We start from the raw sequence: 19084 nt of genomic DNA on the forward strand, positions 1-19084 counted from the left end.
TTGCTATGCATTATATACAGAAACTATAAATGCTCACTATATTCTCAAACAAATCTCCATGGCAATCTCCAACTGCAGCTTAACATTTTACATCTCAAATAATGGGATCAAACAGTCAATAGCTACAATAAATCATCATGAACCACATCAGCTAATTACTAGCTATGTTTATTATCATTACAATGTAAAAGTTAGCTACCATATATGTAATCCTTTGCCCATAGTTGAGCATGAAAATGCTAGCAAACAATATAAAAAATTGGGAATTTAAAAACCTGCAAATAAGGATCAAAAAAAGTAAGGAAACAAGGCTGGAGATACTGTAGACATTATGTACTCAAACTACAAATCCCTATTTTGGCTCCATGCTGTTACATAGAATTACATTTGATGGAGTCAAAAATAGGGATTTGTAGTTTGAGTACATAATGTCCACAGTATCTCCAATCTTGTTTCCTTACGTTTGTTATAATCCCTATTTGTAGGTTTTTAAATTCCCAATTTTGTATTTATTTTGTAAACCATAAAATCCACTAAATACTCACATCGACAGAATCTAATCATTTTATGGCTTCAAGTATACAAAGAGGTTCAGTAAAATCAGAATAAGTTCCCAATGATTTAAGTAATCAAACTGTCAGTTTTAGCATTTACAGAAATGCCAAACATTTGGTAGAAAACACTCACTGGGTAACATCAATCACCCATTCCAGTACTTCAATCATTTACAGTAAATATATTTTACATGTAAAACAGATTTTCTTACAATAAAGAAGTTCAAAACAGCTAATCATTAATCTATCCTAATCCCAAAAGCTTGATATTATCACACCTATCGTATCCTTGGAACGTAAGGAAAGTTATGACATACATGATAAGGCTCATAAATGTCATCTATATAGTATTTAGGTTTCTTCCAATATTTTGTTACCATTTTGTCTAACATAATTGATTGTGTCTTATTGCAAAAAACATGCTGTCTAATCCTGTACTTCCTTCTTGGGGATTTCTTGTAAAGTTTCCTGTTTTTTCCAGCTCGTGTTCGTATCCACACTCCACTCTGCAGGCGGTAAAAACGTTTCACAACTGCTTTCACTGTCTTCCTCTTACCTTTTCTTAGTGAAAATTTTATCAAAGACCTGGAAAACTGGAGTAAAGCTGGACAGAGAGAAGACTGCAATATTGTTGTTTTTCCATATAATGTTGTCCTGTTGTCATAAAGTAAACAGTTAAAAAAAAAACAGTGACTGATTTATTTAAAATTAAAAAATTATATTTCTTAAAACATTGAAAACCATCAACTAGTTCTAAACACTTCTACCAGAGATTTCAGTGACATCTATACAACTTTAAAATGGACAAACAACAAGTAACTACATCATAATGTATTATATAAAAGTTGAAAACACTGGGATGATAAAATAAAACTTGATTACAAATAAAAAATTAAGATACTTACAGCTGCATATTTTATTTAATTTCAACCAACAATGGTAAATTACTTGTATCCTATTCTTTCTGGGTTACTTTCAATAACAGTATTGGTTATTATATCTACTATAAATAGTTTTAATTATTATTATAAACATTATTTCACAATGTTAGCTTGTTTTATGAATTTAGGACTAAGCTAAATCTACTAAGTTGGTTTAACTCAGAATAGCCACGAGTGGTAGTTCTTACTTGGACATCAGCCTAAACAAGTGAGACTTTTACCACAGTGCAGACACATAGTGTTAGTTATAATATATATCTATTTTAATGTTTTACAACAAAGGTATTCAAGTGATGAACCAATGCAGTCAAATTATAAATAATATTGTTTGAACATTATAGTTAATTGGCCAAGCTCATTACTAGGTGTGTGTGTGTGTATAACTGCCTAACTGGGATAACAGTGAGTAATTATGTGCTATATATCAACGTATGTGACAGCAATTGTTTGTATTAATAACATACAGACAACAAGGGACCATTTGGTCCTTCATGGATGTCCTTGCATACCCCACCTTTAAGGATAGTAAAATTTGAACATAACCTTTACTTTCCAGGCATTCATTGATTCCCCTCTGAAAACTCCTGTAAAATACTGGCCTTCACTTCTGCTAACATTTCTCAAAAGTTAGTCACCCTGTTAAAAACTAAAATTGTCTTAACAGAAGTATAGCCTGAGCCCTGAAATTTCTCTCTTTCTTTCCTGAAGCAATTCTGTGGTGTGAACTCCTTGACTAGGCCAGATACTTCTGTGCTTTCTGTGGAGTAAGCTTCCTTTTTAACTGAGCAAACAGCTATTGCTCTGAAAGATTAATATCCTCTCTACTTAGCTCTAATAAATTTTCTCTTTCTCAAATCTTTTATCTCTGTCATCCTCTTTAATAAGATGTAAGTGTCTAATATGTTAGTCTGGTGTTTTTCTGATGCCATCTATATCACATTTCTCTTATTTTTCCTGAACAGCAAGTACAATTCCTTTTGTGCTATTATCAGAGGCAGGGGTTTCAGATGATCTACTTTATCTCAAAGGAGATAACCAATGAAATTCTCCATCTAGTGAAATTATTTCTATGTTTGATGATGTGGTTGTCTCAATGCCACCATCAGATGTAGGTCTACTTCTGAAGCTCTGAACCAGAATGTGAATTTGGGAGTGATAATGTATTATCAATTGCAGGTTTTCAGCAACTTGAAAAGAATTCCGCCAAATCCTCAAAATTCCAATTAAAAATATTCACATATATGTTTTCTCGATCACTGATAATGCTTTGAAACCAAGAGGAAACTCTGTAAACAAAATAAACAAATAGTTTTTCCACATTATAATGGTGCACTATTGAATTTTAATTTTTGTCTGACAAATACCTATCTGTATTGGTTTAAAATTCATGTAATATTTTTCACTAACTATTCTTTTGCTTCTCTCAATATTATATCCAATTTCAATTACATTTCTTTTACATTTTAGTTGCTCTTTTTATACTATATTGGAGCTTAAATTAGTAGCATATTGTCAGAATTTAAAATAAAAAATATATAACTTTCCTTTTTGCCAAATGTCAAATAGAAAAGCTTTTATTTATATTTCTTAATAATATAAATATATACTATGTTGTTGTTGGGCTCAGGATTATTCTACAGTAGGTGTTTGTGACTTGTTAGCGATAAACTCAATGATGAATAAATGGCATGCACTTCACATGTTCTTAAAATAATGTATATGCAGAACAAGTTAACCTATGTACAATAAATTCTTCAACACTATAGGTGTTATGGACATATCATAAATACTATATATGTAGTTCTCTCCTTCTTGTCAAATATCCACTTAGGCCAATTCAATTACTTTAGAATTTCAGTTGACAAGCCAAACTATCTTCTCTATTTCTATCACACTAGTAGTCTCTGTAATTCACTTATAATTGTGGTGCAAGTTACCATAATCATTTGGTCTTCTTTCTTTTTAAGATTCTCTGTTCCTTTTGTCAAAGTGTACCCAAGCTGATTCAGTTACTTTAGAACCACATTGACAGAATAAAATTATTTTTCATATGTTCTTTTCTACTGTTAGTTTCACTCTAATGTATTAAACGTTAGGCCTATCACTTATACAGAAGTTAACTTCACACCAACTATATTCCCTTTTGCTATTACTGTCTGTTGTTCCTGCTCATCTCACACTATATATATATTTATCACTTAATCGTCTGTCTACCTTCTATATTCTCAACGTCAATGAATTATTAACAAACTTCCTACAATTGTCTGCTTTTAAACTTCTATTATAACAAAAACTAAACAATAATAAAATATTCACTCACAAAAATAAATTAATCACTAATATCTTAACCAAACAGTCTTTTATATCATAACACATATGCTGACATTGAAATTTAATTTGTTCCTGTTCTAAAATACATTTGCACTGATCTTCTTGAAACATTTCTTGTGGAAAATAATTTTAATATTATTTTGTCAATTTGTTTAGTTATGCAAAATACTTTCTTTTATTGCATTTTTTGTTGATGTCTCACCTTGCAGTTCTCAGCAATATGCTCTAGTCTTTTAAATCAAAACTGAAACTTTCCAAGCTATGTTTCTGTATAAAATGAATTATCAGGTCAATACTGGTCAAGTTTCTGAGCCACTAGAATCTTTTTATATTACACGTAATTCAAGTTATTTAAGAAGTGGGCCAAACTTTTCATCACAAGTATAAATTTTCTGTTATGAAACTCAAAGTTTTGAATGTCGTTTTTTTTGGGAGGAGGGGAGTATCTGTTCTGTAACTGCAATAATATAGTTTTTGTACAAGAATCTCACTATATATTCATAACTCATTAGCATAGTTACCAATACCATGATAAAACATACTTGGGCAAGGTGTTTCATGATTAAAGAAATATATAAACTTTCACAGAACCTACACCTTCAAAAATTATGATAAGCATAATCTATTATAATTTTGGATAAAGAAAGGTATGACTTTAGTTACTCAACAGTGAGTGTTAGTCATACTTTATAAATATGATGTTGAAAGTGAAATGGTATCCTTGGAGCTATTTTATCATTAACGGTGCTAAATGTGATTGGCCTTTATTATGCCTGACACCACAGTTATAATTGCAATAATCTTTGCTGAAGATAATCTTAGAGTAAACATCAAGAATTTATATTTGTGATTCATCAAAATTTTAACAAGTTACCTGGAAAAGGTTTTTACCAAAGTAAAATTATTTAATTAATTATTATTTAGTTTTAGCCACTGGGACATCTTTAAAAAAATCTTTCATTAATGCTGAGATATGGCAAGTAGCCATGGCATGAAAGTTAACATTAAGGACAAGCAACTATTGAAATTTATACACATCCAAACAAGATGGTGTTAAAACAGACCAAAAGCATAAAAATATGATACTGAGTGTAACAATGTGGTGAGACTTATAAAATGGTGTTAACACAATAAACCTTCTGTATATATGTAGACTTAAACTACCATTTTATAAAGTCACAAAAATTTAGTCAGTTCCACTTCAACTGATCATGGGGTGTACTGAGTCTCATACCTATCACCTATCCAAACATTGTGCACCAATACAAACCATTTGTTGGTGGGTAACAAATTTACAACTGATATAAAGTTATAGTGGAACAGAATGTATCACAACTACATTTTGACATTATTTAGTGTTCAAAGGTTATGTGATGTCATTGAAAACCGAAACATTTTCCAACACTGAAAATGTATTTCTGATAGATACTTACCTCTCTTCTCACATAATAGCTTTCCTTGATTTGTGCTGCCCTCTATATATGTGCAATATTTGTTTGCCACTAGTTTTGAGGCTCCCACCTAACATCCCATGTTTACACATGGCATAGCTGCATTGTAGCATGCAACAACCCTCCTAGCAGTGGTGGAAAATGTTAATTTTTGATATGATACCTTATCTCCACTTACATAATAGATAGAATCACACACTGAAATGGTGAAGGGACTGGTACAAAAGTTACTTAGATGAGCACTCTTCAGAAGGCAAATGAAGAGAACCCATGGAGTGTAATACCCTAATATATAGGGTCACACTTGTGGGAGATGACAGCATATTTGTACCAGGTATACTCTTTGCTCACTGTAAAAGATACATCACTAATCCAGGCAAAAAAATAAGCAAGTCCAATCAGTAACTAAATATGCTAGAGGGTGTAGAGTGGCTAGAGCACAGCATCGAGTATGTGTCTTTTGGTCTACTATAGGAGAAGAGTCCCAACCATCTTCACCTCAAGACCAGAAAGCAGAAGGGAAAAGCAACTTCTATTCAGATAACCCAGGCAGGGTACACTTGTGCAGACCCAGTGCACAACCCACACTAGGCTACCAGACATCCAGGCAATGGTAGGAAGGGTCAACTATGATCCAAAACTAGGCAGTGGCAGGAAATTTTCATCCAGTCCATGGTAGGAGGAGGATCCCTACCAACCACATTTGTGAAGACATATTTTGGCTGGTCCTACAACACCAGACTACCCAGGAACTGACCTCCAGGTGGCAGTAGGATGGGGGAAAGCCAACTGAAGGGGTGAACTGCATATGGTGGATCTGTCCAGTCCAAAATCAGGCAGCATTGGGTATTTGTCCTCTGTTCTGTGGTAGGAGGAAAGTACTCATCATCTACACTAACAGAACACCACTGCTCTACTCTCAACTGAATGGAAGTAGTCACACTCAGAAGGAAGCTTCCATGGTCCACCACCTCAGCAGCTAGGAACTGGTAAGTGGCAATTCTCCTGTACTGTACTAGAAAAGGGGAACAATGCAGTTGGGAGTCCACAAAAACAATATTCTGGAAAACAGGCTGGTTCCAGTTTATTCAACTAGGACCAGAGAGATGGACAACAATCCCAACACTGCTTTACTCATGACAGTCCAAGATTTGGTACAGTCTGGAACAGACCTTACTTATGAAGCAATATACCATGAGAAACCCTCGAGCAGTCTTTTGGAACACCCCATCTTATCAGTGAGTGTTACAGGCCTTTAAAAGTCACATGATGCAGATTTAAAGTTATACCCTGACAGGCATCACTCACCATTGAGTGGGATTAAGAGATGTAAAAATAGGCCATTGTAGAGGTAACATATATAAAAAGGGAACTTACCATGCAGAGCCAGTAAGAAGGATGTAAAACGGAGACAGGAGGAAGTTGTTATCTGGAAGAAGAAAAGATGGCCACAAGATGAAGAAAATGTGCAGCAAAAGAAAGTGAGGTAGCACACACCAGCCCACAGAAACTCCTCCAATGGATGATGAAAGTGAAAAGCCAGAGAGAGAGAGACTATGGTGTTGGATTTGGTGGGAGAAGAATTGAAAGAGTCGATGTGAACCTACATTCAAAGAAGCATAGGCTAAATGTACCATAGGTTGCTGTAGCCATCTTTTAGGAACAATAGGAGAAATATCTTTGGGTGATAAGAAATTCCAAAGAATAAACAAATGGGAGTGAATCATGAAAAGAAGCAAAGTGGGCCAAAGAACAAAGAACCACATGGATGGGACAGAGAAAACAATCTGGAACAGAATAATAATAACATTGAGAAATGGAATGAAAAAAAATACAGGAAGCAGCAATGGCATATTCATCATATCTCCTACAGCCACAGGCCAAAAGTAAGGAGGAGGACCTAAGCCAAAAATGGTACAGAGAACAAGAGGCTAAAAGGTATGGGTGTGGAAAACAGTATTCATGTCCAAATCAGGAAAGACTATATGAAGAAGAAGATGAAGGTGGCAAAAAGAATAGAAAAAACAGGAGAAGAGAATGCATAAGGATAATAAAAACTAAAAGTGTTAGGTAGGGCGGCCCAGTAACCAGCCCTGGTTCAAAAGGATAAGCCTTGTTTGAATAGCCAACAAAACAATTTAGAAAGATGGAGGATAGAAAGAAGGGAACGGAATAAAACTTGATGCAAAGAAAAAACTACAGAATTTGAGTCCTTATTGTGGATATAAAAGGAGGAGGGAAGAATGAGCTGAACAAGAAAGAAAGAAGGCTACATGTAAAGAGAGCCTGAAACATCTTGCAAGGAACCAGACAAAACCCACACACATAAACTCAGAGTGATGACCTTGATGAATGGGAGAGAGGGGAATGACAGAAGGGGAGCAGGAGAAGGTGCAATAGAGGAAACCATGGCTGAGCCAGTACAGAATTATCAGGAGGACTCAACATAGAGCATCCAGAATTAGGGAAAACATGAGGGAAAAGACAAGTTGAAGTGCAAGCATGGAGAAAAAAAAGTTGTACCAGTCCTGACATGGAATGCAACCCCAGCTAAAGCTGAGGGAAGAGAAACAGTGGACCAGAAAATTAGAAGTAGGGTGTTGAGAAGAGTGGCAAAAACATCTAGAAGAATGTCCAGATGAGAACACGGGCACTTGAACACCAGAGGAATGAGAGACCAATCCACAGGTAGTATCTTGCCAGGCCTCGAGATGATCTATGACATTACTTTGGGTGCCCAGAATAAAACAAGCTAGTAGACGTACTTTTAGAGAATGGGCTTAAAAAAAAAGAGGTTGATTGAAACAGGGAGAGCAAAATGAGGTGTCCCCTAGTGATTGATAAAGGAGACAACTACATTGGTCCAGTGAAATTAAATCATTCTTTTAGCCAATAATATTGCTTAAAAAGGAAATACAAAAAAAAATCCACAATGGGTCAATTTTGTCTGACCAACATGAGCTGAGCACATCCAGTTTGCAGATACAGGCAGTGTTAAAATAAAAAAAATGTAGTACCCGCATACTTAAAAGATAACCAGACTGGTTTTCCACCATTTCATACATCCAAGGTACAAGTGTTCTGCAAGTTTATCTTTTTAACTTTGAAGTTATAAATTTCCCATTTCCAATACAAACTTATGTTATAATATTTACAACAGTTTATTAGATACAATAGACTACAATCGTTCTACAGTACGAGATTTCATAGAAAGAGCTCATAAACTCATTAGCATTTTTTACAAACAAAGGTTATGCTTTGACAGATTTTTTTAGGCAGAGTATTCATGATTAATAAACTGGAATGGACAACAACTGCCTGTTGTAAAAACAAGAGTGTAGAGAACAACGTTTTTAAAGTCTTCTGTCTTCAGGTCAGTGTGTGTAAGATGTTGCGGGTCTTTATAGTAGCCTGGTGGATTGAGGAAAATGTGTTGTGCTTGGTTGATCCCTGGTTCTGATTGGTGAAAAGACTGCATGAGGTTTCGACTAATGGTAACCATAGATTGTTAACCTCTAATCCTGAATCTCTGTTTAGTAAAGGCTTTATTGCATTAATGTAGAAAAATTCTTTAATTTTTCTTGTTGTCCAAAATTTGTGTGTCAATGATTCTAGTTTTATCCAAGTTTATTTTGTGTCCAGTTGACACAGTATGTTCTGCAATGGCTGAATTAAAATTTTATGTGAGTCTTGTGCTGTCTTTGTACCTCAAAGGTTTAAGTAACTTGTATACAATTATGCCAAAATTCTTTTCTACAGTCATTATACATGCAATTGAAATTATGATAAACCAAGTATTTGTCCATCTGACCTCAATACAGCTAAAAATACTAGAATTCAATGACATCACCAAATTTAACTAATTTATATACTAACTATGTCTCTATAAATATCATTAATGTAAATGGGAAAGACCCAAGCACTAACCTTTTAAGTATTCCACTAGTATAACAAATGACAGATTATTAATAACAATCTTTTCCTTTCTCTCAATAAACAATCCCACAATCAAATTAACTATTCTTTCCCCAACCCTTACTAATTTGAACTTTTTGTCTAATGTTTTGTGTGACTCTTTATCAATCATCCAGATAACATGAAGCATCCATGAAAAAAGTTAACAGATTAATAAAGCAAGATTTCCCTTTAGTGAATCCAAGTTGGCTTTGTATTATAATATCATATTTCACTAAATTATTTTGTAAAGCTTCTTTTCTCAGACTCTCTGGAATTTTTCCCACTTCAAGAGTAAGACTAACTGCTCTATAAATTTCTGGGTTACTCTCACCATCCCCTTTAAAAATAAGAGTAACATTATCAATTTTACAATCCTTAGGCACCTGCCCACTGTCTACAAAAAAATAAAAAGACAGACTCAGAAATCTAATAACTGACCACCTTTAAAAGCCTGGGGAATGTCTGATCCTTGTACTTTATTTTAATCAATCCATCTTCCTACTTACCACCAAGGGCTTAATATAAATCTACAAGATTCAGGTCAATTCCAATATTTCCAGTAGAAATCTCAGGGTTAGGAATGTTACTAATATATTGTCTTGTATAAAAAGAAGAAAACACTTAGAAGCTCAGCCATTTCACAGTCATCAACAAAACCCTTGCCATCACACATCCCCTAAGAGACTACATTTTAACATTTTCTTACCTTTAATGTATTGAGCTAGTTGTTTCTCATAATAATTTTTTGATCTCCTATTTTATTTTCTAACTAAATTCGTAGCCTTTCTATTGTTCATTAAATATTCCAATTTATTTATCAACATAATCTTCTTAAATGTCTGAGTTTATTCCCAATTTTCTTCTTCTGTCTTGCTTTCTTAATCTATTTTCTTCATATAAAAGCACAATCTTCCCTAAAGTTATCTTTAACATGCTCAAGTAAGCAAGTTCTGCCTAATCCTGATGAATTTCCTTTATTATACCATTTGGCAGGTTTTCTTTGTTATTCAGTATTAAATAATACAAAGTCCAGTTCTACTACAATTTCTAGAAACTCACGAAGAAATAGGCCTAACTCAGAAATAAAACTAAACAGTCACTTGTTAAAATTCCTCTTATATCCATGATGCAAACTGAACACTGGCTGATTAACAGACTCAATATCTGACAAACTAACTAATCAACACCACTTCTGGTATTTTTATATTGCTACCATGTTTCTCCCCAAGTTTCTGGAAAATTCTAGAGGTTATATTAAATCTAGACATTGAGGAACTTTCTAGGAGTTATGCAAAAACTCTCTTCAGCAAACAATACAAAATTAAAACAGTTCACAACAATACATTTTTGTTACTGTGACAATACAAACACTTCTAATGTCACACTTTTTAGATTTTCCTACCACTAATAATACTAATACAAAAAATCTCTGTTACTAAAACAACATGTAATTTTTTTCACATTTAATTATGAATAACCGAGTTAAATTGAACCTACCATTGGTTGTTAATAATAGGCAATACACTGTTAGGCTGTTTCCCAAGATGAGTGACTAACTTTTGTGTCTCAACACCAGATGATAATGAACCTGTGAAAAATGAACTGAGCAGTCTACCTCTGATGTTAATTTGTTCTCTTGGAGCTATAGAACAGCAATTCACCTGTAATCCAGTTCGAAATGCTGATAAGAAAACTCTTCTCCACATCCCTGTAAAGTAAAAAATATAAAAATCTTAGTGCATACCTACTGTCATGTTCTTCACTGAAGGAAGAAAGAGTTTGAAAGGGGAGGTGGGAAGGACTGATTGAACTGTTGCATCCATAAATCCAAATGACATGTAAAAAAGTCCATACAGGCAGTACAACTAGAGGATTCAAGTTCAAGACTATTTCACACTATTTCATAAAAAAGTGTTGCTTTTCTACTGAAATGGTTAGTCTTATAATCCTTATCATAATTGTTGAAAAGGGTGAAAAAGGAGGGCCACTAGGATGATACCTGGGAAGGAAAGGCTTTCACATGATGACAGGCGAAGATCCCTGAAATTGTTTTATTTTGAAAAAAAGAAAGAATTAGAAGGCTCTGATTGAGGTTTTCTACACGTGTATTATTCAGAAAGTTGACAGTATGACTGCATAATCTCTTCTTGCATTTAATCATGAGAATGGCAGAAAAGGGGGCACAGAATAGGGCAGGATAGGAGTCATCTTCAGCTTACACAGTTTTACTTCTCTAAGAGTGTGATTAGTCTTTGTAATGGGTTGCTTTTAGACACAGAGGATGGGGGAAATTTAAGGGAAGGCTCAATAAATATTTAAATGATCAGGGTTAGATTTGAATTGTTTTTTTGTTGTTTTTTTTGGGACGAGCCAGCCTTGATGGATCAACAGGCTCCTTGCTGACCTTTAAATGTTATGTTAATAAATTGACTTCAGACTTCATAGAAGCTGACCAAATTAAGGAGTTTAAAAGGAAATTAAGACAAACATTTTAAAGATCAAGATGAAGTAGAGTAAAATTGGTTTCTGTAGGTAGTTTGAAATAATGTTTTTGCTGTGTCTTTTATTACTCCTTCAAGGCTATCCTCATTCACACATTCTTAGCAAAAGAACAATTTAAACCCACCCTTTACTTTTAAATAAATCATTGATTCCCCTCTCAAACTCCAGTAAAGTGCTGGCCTCCACTATTGCCAACAGCAACTCATTCATCCTGTTATAAAAAATAAAACTGTTTTAACAGGAGCCTCACTATATTTTTCCAAATGGTAAAATTGTGCCCTCTTATCCTATCATATTCTAAGTATAACACAAAAAAACCTTTATTCTATACATCTTCCAGATAATATTGTAAACTTTGGTAAAATAACCTCTATTTTTTTTCTTCTTAGAAGACAAGTTAAGAGATGTTAACTTTTAAAATAATGCTTCTATCACTGGAAGCATCCTAGCAGCCCTTGTCTGAACCCTTTCAATATGTCAATCATCTTTTTTAGATAAGAACAAAACTGTACATGTGTACAATGTTCCAAGTGAGGACTAACTAGTGATTTGTATTAAGAGATAATTAAGTCTTTCGACCTGTAATCAATGTCTACAAATACACCTTGAGTGACTTAGCCACCTATGTCAAGATCCTTTCCTTCAGTCACTCTACTGAATTGGTTTCCATCTATATTAAATGTGTGATCCAAATTATGATAATCCAAATACATTATCTTGCACTAACTATAATCAAAGGTTATTTATCATTCTGTAATCCCTCAACATTCTTAATACAACTCAAAATACCCAAGAGTTTAATGACATTAACAAACTAATTATGCCACTATCAATAACATTAATGTAAATAAGAGAGCAAAGACTCCAGCATTAACTAATGATGTACTCCACTATTAATAAGGCTCCATTATGATCGGACCCTGTTAACAACAACCTTCAAATATCTCACACTCTAGAATCCAAGTAACTAGTCTTTTCTTTACCCCAGTGTGGTTTTCCTAGTTAACTTTTGTGTGGTACCCTATAAAAAGCTTTTTTTTCAAAATCTAAAAACCCCAAGTCCACACCCTTTCCATGGTCCAAATAACAAGTAATGTTTTCAAAAAATTAAAATATTGTAATTTACCTGAATCATGTATATATTATAGTGATCCTTAATATGTAATTTTGATGTATGAAAGAATCATGAATTTTTCCCTTCCATGAGTAATTTAGAATATACCTTTGGTCAAATATATCCACATAATTTTAGTAATTTCCCAAGCAGTTCCTGCTCTAAGTAAATCACATTCTTATTAAATGGATTTTTAATGGTTGTAATCCTTTTACTCAAGTAAAGTTGTATATTCCAACAGCTAGAAATTCATATCAGCCCTGTGTCCAAGACCCCTGGAGTTTCATACTTGATATGAATTAGGGGTTTTCATCACTATAAATGTTGTTTCAAATAGTCAGTGATGTGTGCAGCAGTGAATTATGGTAAACTGAACTTTTAAACTTTTGTCTGAATTTCTATAGTAAGTAAATAATTTGCTTTGTCCAGTGCAGATGTTTTAGAGAAAGACTACTATTTCCAACTCCAGCAGTAGAGCTGAGTGATTAGTGGTATTTGCTAATTAATTAATTGATGGCCCCACTAATCAATTAATACAGTGTTCCTCAAATCATGGTGTGTACAAACAAACAAACAAACAAAAAGCAGGTGTTCTATTAGTTTCCAACCCTCTATTCAGCAGTCCATCACAACAAAAATGATACAAAAGAAAATGGATGGTAGTGAGTGTGACCAAAAAATTGCTATCCTTCTAGTCAGCAGTTCAAAAAAAAAAAAAAACAGAAAAAAGAGAGATGTTGGTGGCAGTTGCTACCAGCCAGTTGCTTTCTCTCTAATCAGCAGTTTGATATTAATGACAGTGGCAGATAGCCTAGAAGCTTTGTGACAACAAAGACAGGGTGAGCAAGTTTGATGGCAATATTTCAATTATTCAGATAATTGGAATGACCTAAATTAGTAATAATCAAAAACCCTAATTCTCATTAGTTGATTATTTTCATGACAACCAATTTACTCATTATTTTGGTTAATTGACTATTGAAATAAGTAAAAACTAATATTGATTAATTGATTACTTTTATTGTGACAATATAATCAGAATTTCAATTAATTGATTGTTGGAATAATCAAAAACATAACGTTTGGAAAAATTAACTTCAATTAATGTATTTAATCATAATTTCAATTACTCAGTTTATGTGACACTAATTCATGTAACATCTACTCACAGGTAATCAATTAAATAACCTAGCTCTTTCTAGTATTATAATAGTCCAAATCACTGTAACAAACCATGCAATTAAACACCAATCATAAATCTCAGACACCATTTTATAGTTTTAGTAAATTATCTATTCACATTTTTCACCAATTTACACTTTTGTACAAAGTATATACAATTTCCCAAATGGTCACATTATTCAGAAGTCATATTTTATGGAAAAGATTCAGAGGAAAGCTAGTAGGAGGATTCCAGAGATAGAAGAGCTATCTTACATGAATAGGTTAAGATCTCACATTTTCTCTTGAGAAAAGGAGGATAAGAGGGTGATGTTATTTAAGTTTAAAATAGTATCAATGTGATCTATAAGATTAATCATCTCTTCATGTTAAACTGACTAACCTTAGATCTTACATACAAATTTTTACTATAATTCTGAATTTAATGAATTGATGGAATTTAGTAAATATTGCAAGTGTTTTACACACATAAAAATATATTTTTTAATAAAGTATTTTACCAAAGATGTGTTTGTAAATTTTAAAAGCCTTTAATAAATCAATCTGAGTGAATGGTTATTTTTTGCTAAGAATAAAAATACTTCTTTTCATTTTACAGTTTTTATATTTCATTTGTATAACCTCTGGAACCCCCTAAACGAATAGTGAATGTTTTTGGTAAAATTTTGTATATTTATATATATTTATACATATATATGTTTATACCTTAACACTAACAGCATACTTGATTTTCAAGTCTGTAAAGAAACATTAATGTACAGTTGAAAAATAGGGAATAATTTGTGTAATACGATTCTGTTGTTTAAACTGACTGAGATATTGCTCAAAAAGTTCCAAGTCACTTTTCTTCAAAATTTCAACTCAACTATTACCTTTTTTTCTTTTATGGTTTTACTGCAGTACTTTGTACCCACTGGGGCAGTAATTCTCATGTCAACAAAGCAGTAAACCACAGTGGAAACCATAGCTTTCCTGGCAAGTGTAACACAAACAGAACGTGAGTATACACTATACCTCGAGACACATTCAATGCTTGCAAAACTTTAAACGTTTTACTACAGTTTTGTTAGGCTAAGCTCAGAAGTTTTTGATTTTTACATTTTAGTTACTTTTGTTAAAAATATACAAGTAATAATAAAAATTAAACAAAAAGAAGAATTTGGAGTAGTACTCACTTCACAACCAAACTGCTTTGCACTTATGTTTGCGCTGGAGCTGTCCCCTAGGACTCGTTAAGTCTCACAAATTTGGGTGTCCAATAAATAATTGATGTAGCTTTCAAATCTGGATTTTAGAACATAAAAAATATATCAGTCACTAGAGAAGAATGTCTCAAAATTGCTACAGCTTATACAAATTTTTAAAAAAGCTATATATGGATTAATAAAATTCCTTTAGCCATTCAGTGCACCACAACAATGATCACACAATAAGACAGTTCTATCATGTAAACACTCTGTCACCAAATTCAAAAAGATGATTGTAAGTTTTATACAGAGGTGAACCTGCTCTTTCTATTGATTACAAACATGTCCATCAACCATGTAAGTTTATTTAGCACACAATCTCAAAAATTAGGCATAGAAGGGTTTCTCTGGTGGTTTATAAAGATTTATTGATATCTCCTCAGCAAGTCAAGAATATAGGAGATTCAAATTCTAGATTCTTGCATTAAATTATGTGAAGTTTGCATTTCTGTTTGGTTGAGAACTGAAGCTGCCTATTTCTGATGTCATAAAATTCTAATGTGGAAAATCAAAACCCAGATGTGTCACATGACACATAAAAATGAACACTGAGAATGTTTTCTATTTGTACATAGGATATATTAACACTTAACATCTATAAGAACAGGGCCATGAAGAAGTGTCAAGAGCCACGTTAACACCAAACATAAAAAAATCATAACATATGGACAACAAATTTGAAGATTTGAGCAGTTGGTAGAGAAAAACAAGTTTGATGAATAACAATTATCACATTAACTCAGTGCTTGTTAAGAAAAATTGGGAAGTTTAAAGTATGATAATACTCGTAGACCAAGCAATATTTCCCAAGAGTTTTGAAGGAGGTTAAAGATTGGGTATGTCAGCCACCTGTTTTTTAGTTTTTTTTAAAGCATTTGAAGAGATAGAAGGTGTCAAAAGACTGGAAGATGGCTGTTGTTACTTCCTTTTTGAGAGGTAGGAAACATTTTGGAAATTCTTATAAAAAGATGCTTTACAGTCATTTAACAAAGTTTAAAATATTGTTGGATAGTCAGTTTGGTTTCACAAGGAAATTATATTGCCTTACTAATCTTATTATGTCCCTTGAAGAGGTTACTGTTTATGTAGGTGAGGGAAAAAGACATGGATTTGGTGTATCTGGATTTTCAGAAAGCATTTGACAAGGTGCCACATAAAGGGCTTGTTACAAAATTATTTCTATAGGTGTGGATAATATGTTGGCTTATTGGATAGAAATATAGCTAGAAGAAAGTAGAAGGTTGTTATAAATGAAGTTCAGTAAAACAGGATTAATTTATAAGTGGGTTAACGCAGGGCTTAGAGTTAAGACTATTGGTCTTTTTGATTTACATCAATGACATAGATAAAGGAATGATCAATATGGTAGTTAAACTTGCTTATTACAGTAATTAAGATCTTGGTTGTTGCTGGCTGTGAGAGGGGATGCTGTTGCTTTACAAAAATATTTGGATTATTCAGTGAGTTGAGCAAATAAAAGCTAGATGGCTTTTAATTACAATAAATGCAAGGTCATATATGCAAGTTATCATAATTTGAATTATTAGTGTAATTCTTATGGGAATAACCATAACATTGTTATGAAAGAAGAGGTTCTTAATCCATCAAAGCAGTGTGTTGTTTCTAGTAGCAGGGCAAATAGGATTTTAGATTGTCTACATAAATATTGAATACAAGTCTAAAGAAGTTTTGGACCCTTACCTTAAGAAAGATAAAGAATTGTTTGAAAAGACTTCAGAGAAGGGTTGCTAAGATAATAAACTTAAGATGAAAAGGTTTTTGTACAAAAAACAGGTTAAGATATATGAAATTATGTCCTACTGAAAAAAGAAGAGTTAGTGAGGTGTTTAAGATTGTTAAGGAAATTGATAATGTTGATGCATCAGCTTATTTTTGTACTTAATCATGAAAATGGTAGGAAAAAAGGGAAACAAATATAATTTTTGGCAAGATATGAATCATTTTCATCTAAGATTTTTGTTTGTATAATAGGGTGGTTGGCCTTTGGAATGGATTGCCTTCAGATGAGGTGAACGTAACACATTTAAGGGAAGGCTTGATAACTATTTAAGTGATAACTGCTGGCTTCCAGTTTTTTTTACGATTAGTTTAGTGGATTGGACAGCCTAGATGGATCATCAAGTTCCTTGTTGATCTTAAATTTTATATTAAAATGAATTAGACAATTAAAAAAGTTTCAGTCTGCATGCACATTCTATGTTATGGTACAATTCACATGAGCGAAAGGAAAAAACAGGAATGGAGAATGATGGGCTTTCTTTCCCCAAAAAACACAAGTTTGGAACACTCATTTATACTCCCAAGGTCTTCTCATTTTGGTTTACATACCCAGTGTCAACACAGATGATCAATTTAAATTTTAACTGGCAATTCTTCATATTTAAAAAATGCAAGAGGGCTGTTAGTGAGCTGATGCCATATATATTGATTCTTTCTTTATAAAATTGGATAACAAAGGTTATTTTGTAATGACTGAATTGTGCTGTTTTTCTATCAACAAAACAAACTAAACTGAGTCATGTTCAAAGCAAGTACAACAACTACCAATCAATATAGCAGCCTCGTCTCATGCAATAAATATTTCATCAAATGCAATTAGATCAGGATCAAATTTATTAAAACTCTTCTTGTTAGTCTGAATTGACTAATAATTGATATCAAATTTTGTAATTTAAACTTTAAAATACATTTATGTTCTCAGTCACAAATATTTGATCTTTAAATATATATATATATATATAAGAGAGAGAGAGAGAGAGAGAGCAGTATAGTTTGAAAATGTCATATTACTAAGCATGTAACTTCACTAACCTAGGCCAAAAAAATTAATACTTTTGAATTCAGATCCTGTTATTATTTGTCATGGCACTGGCTATACAATCAGAGGTTATGTGGCTCTGTTGGCTACTATGACTCTGATACTTTAGTTTTAATTGGTTTAGATTAGGGATGTTACACTATCAGTAATACGACATTAAAAGGACCAGTAGTGAGCCCAAAAACAGGGAACCTCATGACAGACTTGATGGGGGCTCTTACAAGCCCTTGCAACACTTCTTTTACAAAGTTTTCAAGCATCAGTGTGCTTGTGCCCATAAACATGGACACTGCCCAACCACTGTAACTGGGCATGAATTTCATGCAAGCCTGTACTACTAAATTACTAAAAAAGTTCTTCTAACTCTTGATTGAAACTAAAGAAATGTATATATTAAAATAATTAACAATATGTTAAAGACTAGTAATACTAATACTAGTAAAGGTACTATATTCCAAGTCTCTCATGAATCTGTTTTCAAGTAATTTAAGAAAAATTATAAATCAAATCTAGAGCCTGAATTTTGAGCTATTATACTTTCAATTTATTTAACTTTTTGAGCTTTGTAGAACTCATACGGAATACATAAGTAGTCTAAATTCAGACTACCAACTTACAGGTACAACTACAACAGTGCAAGATAGAGAGCAGTCTAACTTAAGTAATTTATTATTTAGTAAGGTACACTTAGCCTGATACAGTGACAATGAAGTGATGATTTTGGCAAACTGCGTACAGCTTGAAATTACGAATTTTATAACATATCCCCCTTAAGTTAAGTACGTTCATTATACATGAATACAATTTGAGGTAGTTAACTATACCAATTAAATTACCGTAAGTTATATTTTATGGTTAATGCTATGTTTTCGAGAAAACCATTCAATTCTAGAACACGCTTCCGTTTCCTCTTCTGTGTACAGAGTCCTCTATTACAAATTAAATGTTTAGATTAATTTACACTTT

The 19084-nt window shown here is 32.9% G+C and overlaps 1 protein-coding gene across 2 annotated transcripts; it reads right to left on the reverse strand.

The window, feature by feature from the left end:
• Nucleotides 1–548: 548 nt before the first annotated feature.
• LOC106474934 (39S ribosomal protein L35, mitochondrial-like) lies at nucleotides 549–19040 on the reverse strand. Of its 2 annotated transcripts, none has more exons than XM_013935633.2 (3): nucleotides 18955–19040; nucleotides 10732–10942; nucleotides 549–1208 (listed from the first exon to the last, which is right to left on the reverse strand). In XM_013935633.2, exons 2-3 carry the CDS (start codon nucleotides 10938–10940, stop codon nucleotides 833–835), a joined length of 585 nt encoding a protein of 194 aa, XP_013791087.1. In that variant the 5' UTR covers nucleotides 10941–10942; nucleotides 18955–19040; the 3' UTR covers nucleotides 549–832. The 2 variants fall into 2 exon arrangements, with proteins under 2 accessions (XP_013791087.1, XP_013791088.1); XM_013935634.1 differs by lacking the exon at nucleotides 18955–19040 and adding an exon at nucleotides 15208–15316.
• Between the last annotated feature and the right edge of the window lie 44 nt (nucleotides 19041–19084).

This window comes from Limulus polyphemus, unplaced genomic scaffold (assembly GCF_000517525.1).
Source record: "Limulus polyphemus unplaced genomic scaffold, Limulus_polyphemus-2.1.2 Scaffold7877, whole genome shotgun sequence".
Lineage (NCBI taxonomy): Eukaryota > Metazoa > Arthropoda > Merostomata > Xiphosura > Limulidae > Limulus > Limulus polyphemus.

Coding starts and splice junctions, on each gene's coding strand:
- LOC106474934 (XM_013935633.2), bottom strand. CDS start 10,940: ATGTGGAGAAGAGTTTTCTTATCAGCATTTCGAACTGGATTACAGGTG. Junction 1,209..10,731: donor CCTATTATTAACAACCAATG/GTAGGTTCAATT, acceptor TTATGACAACAG/GACAACATTATATGGAAAAA.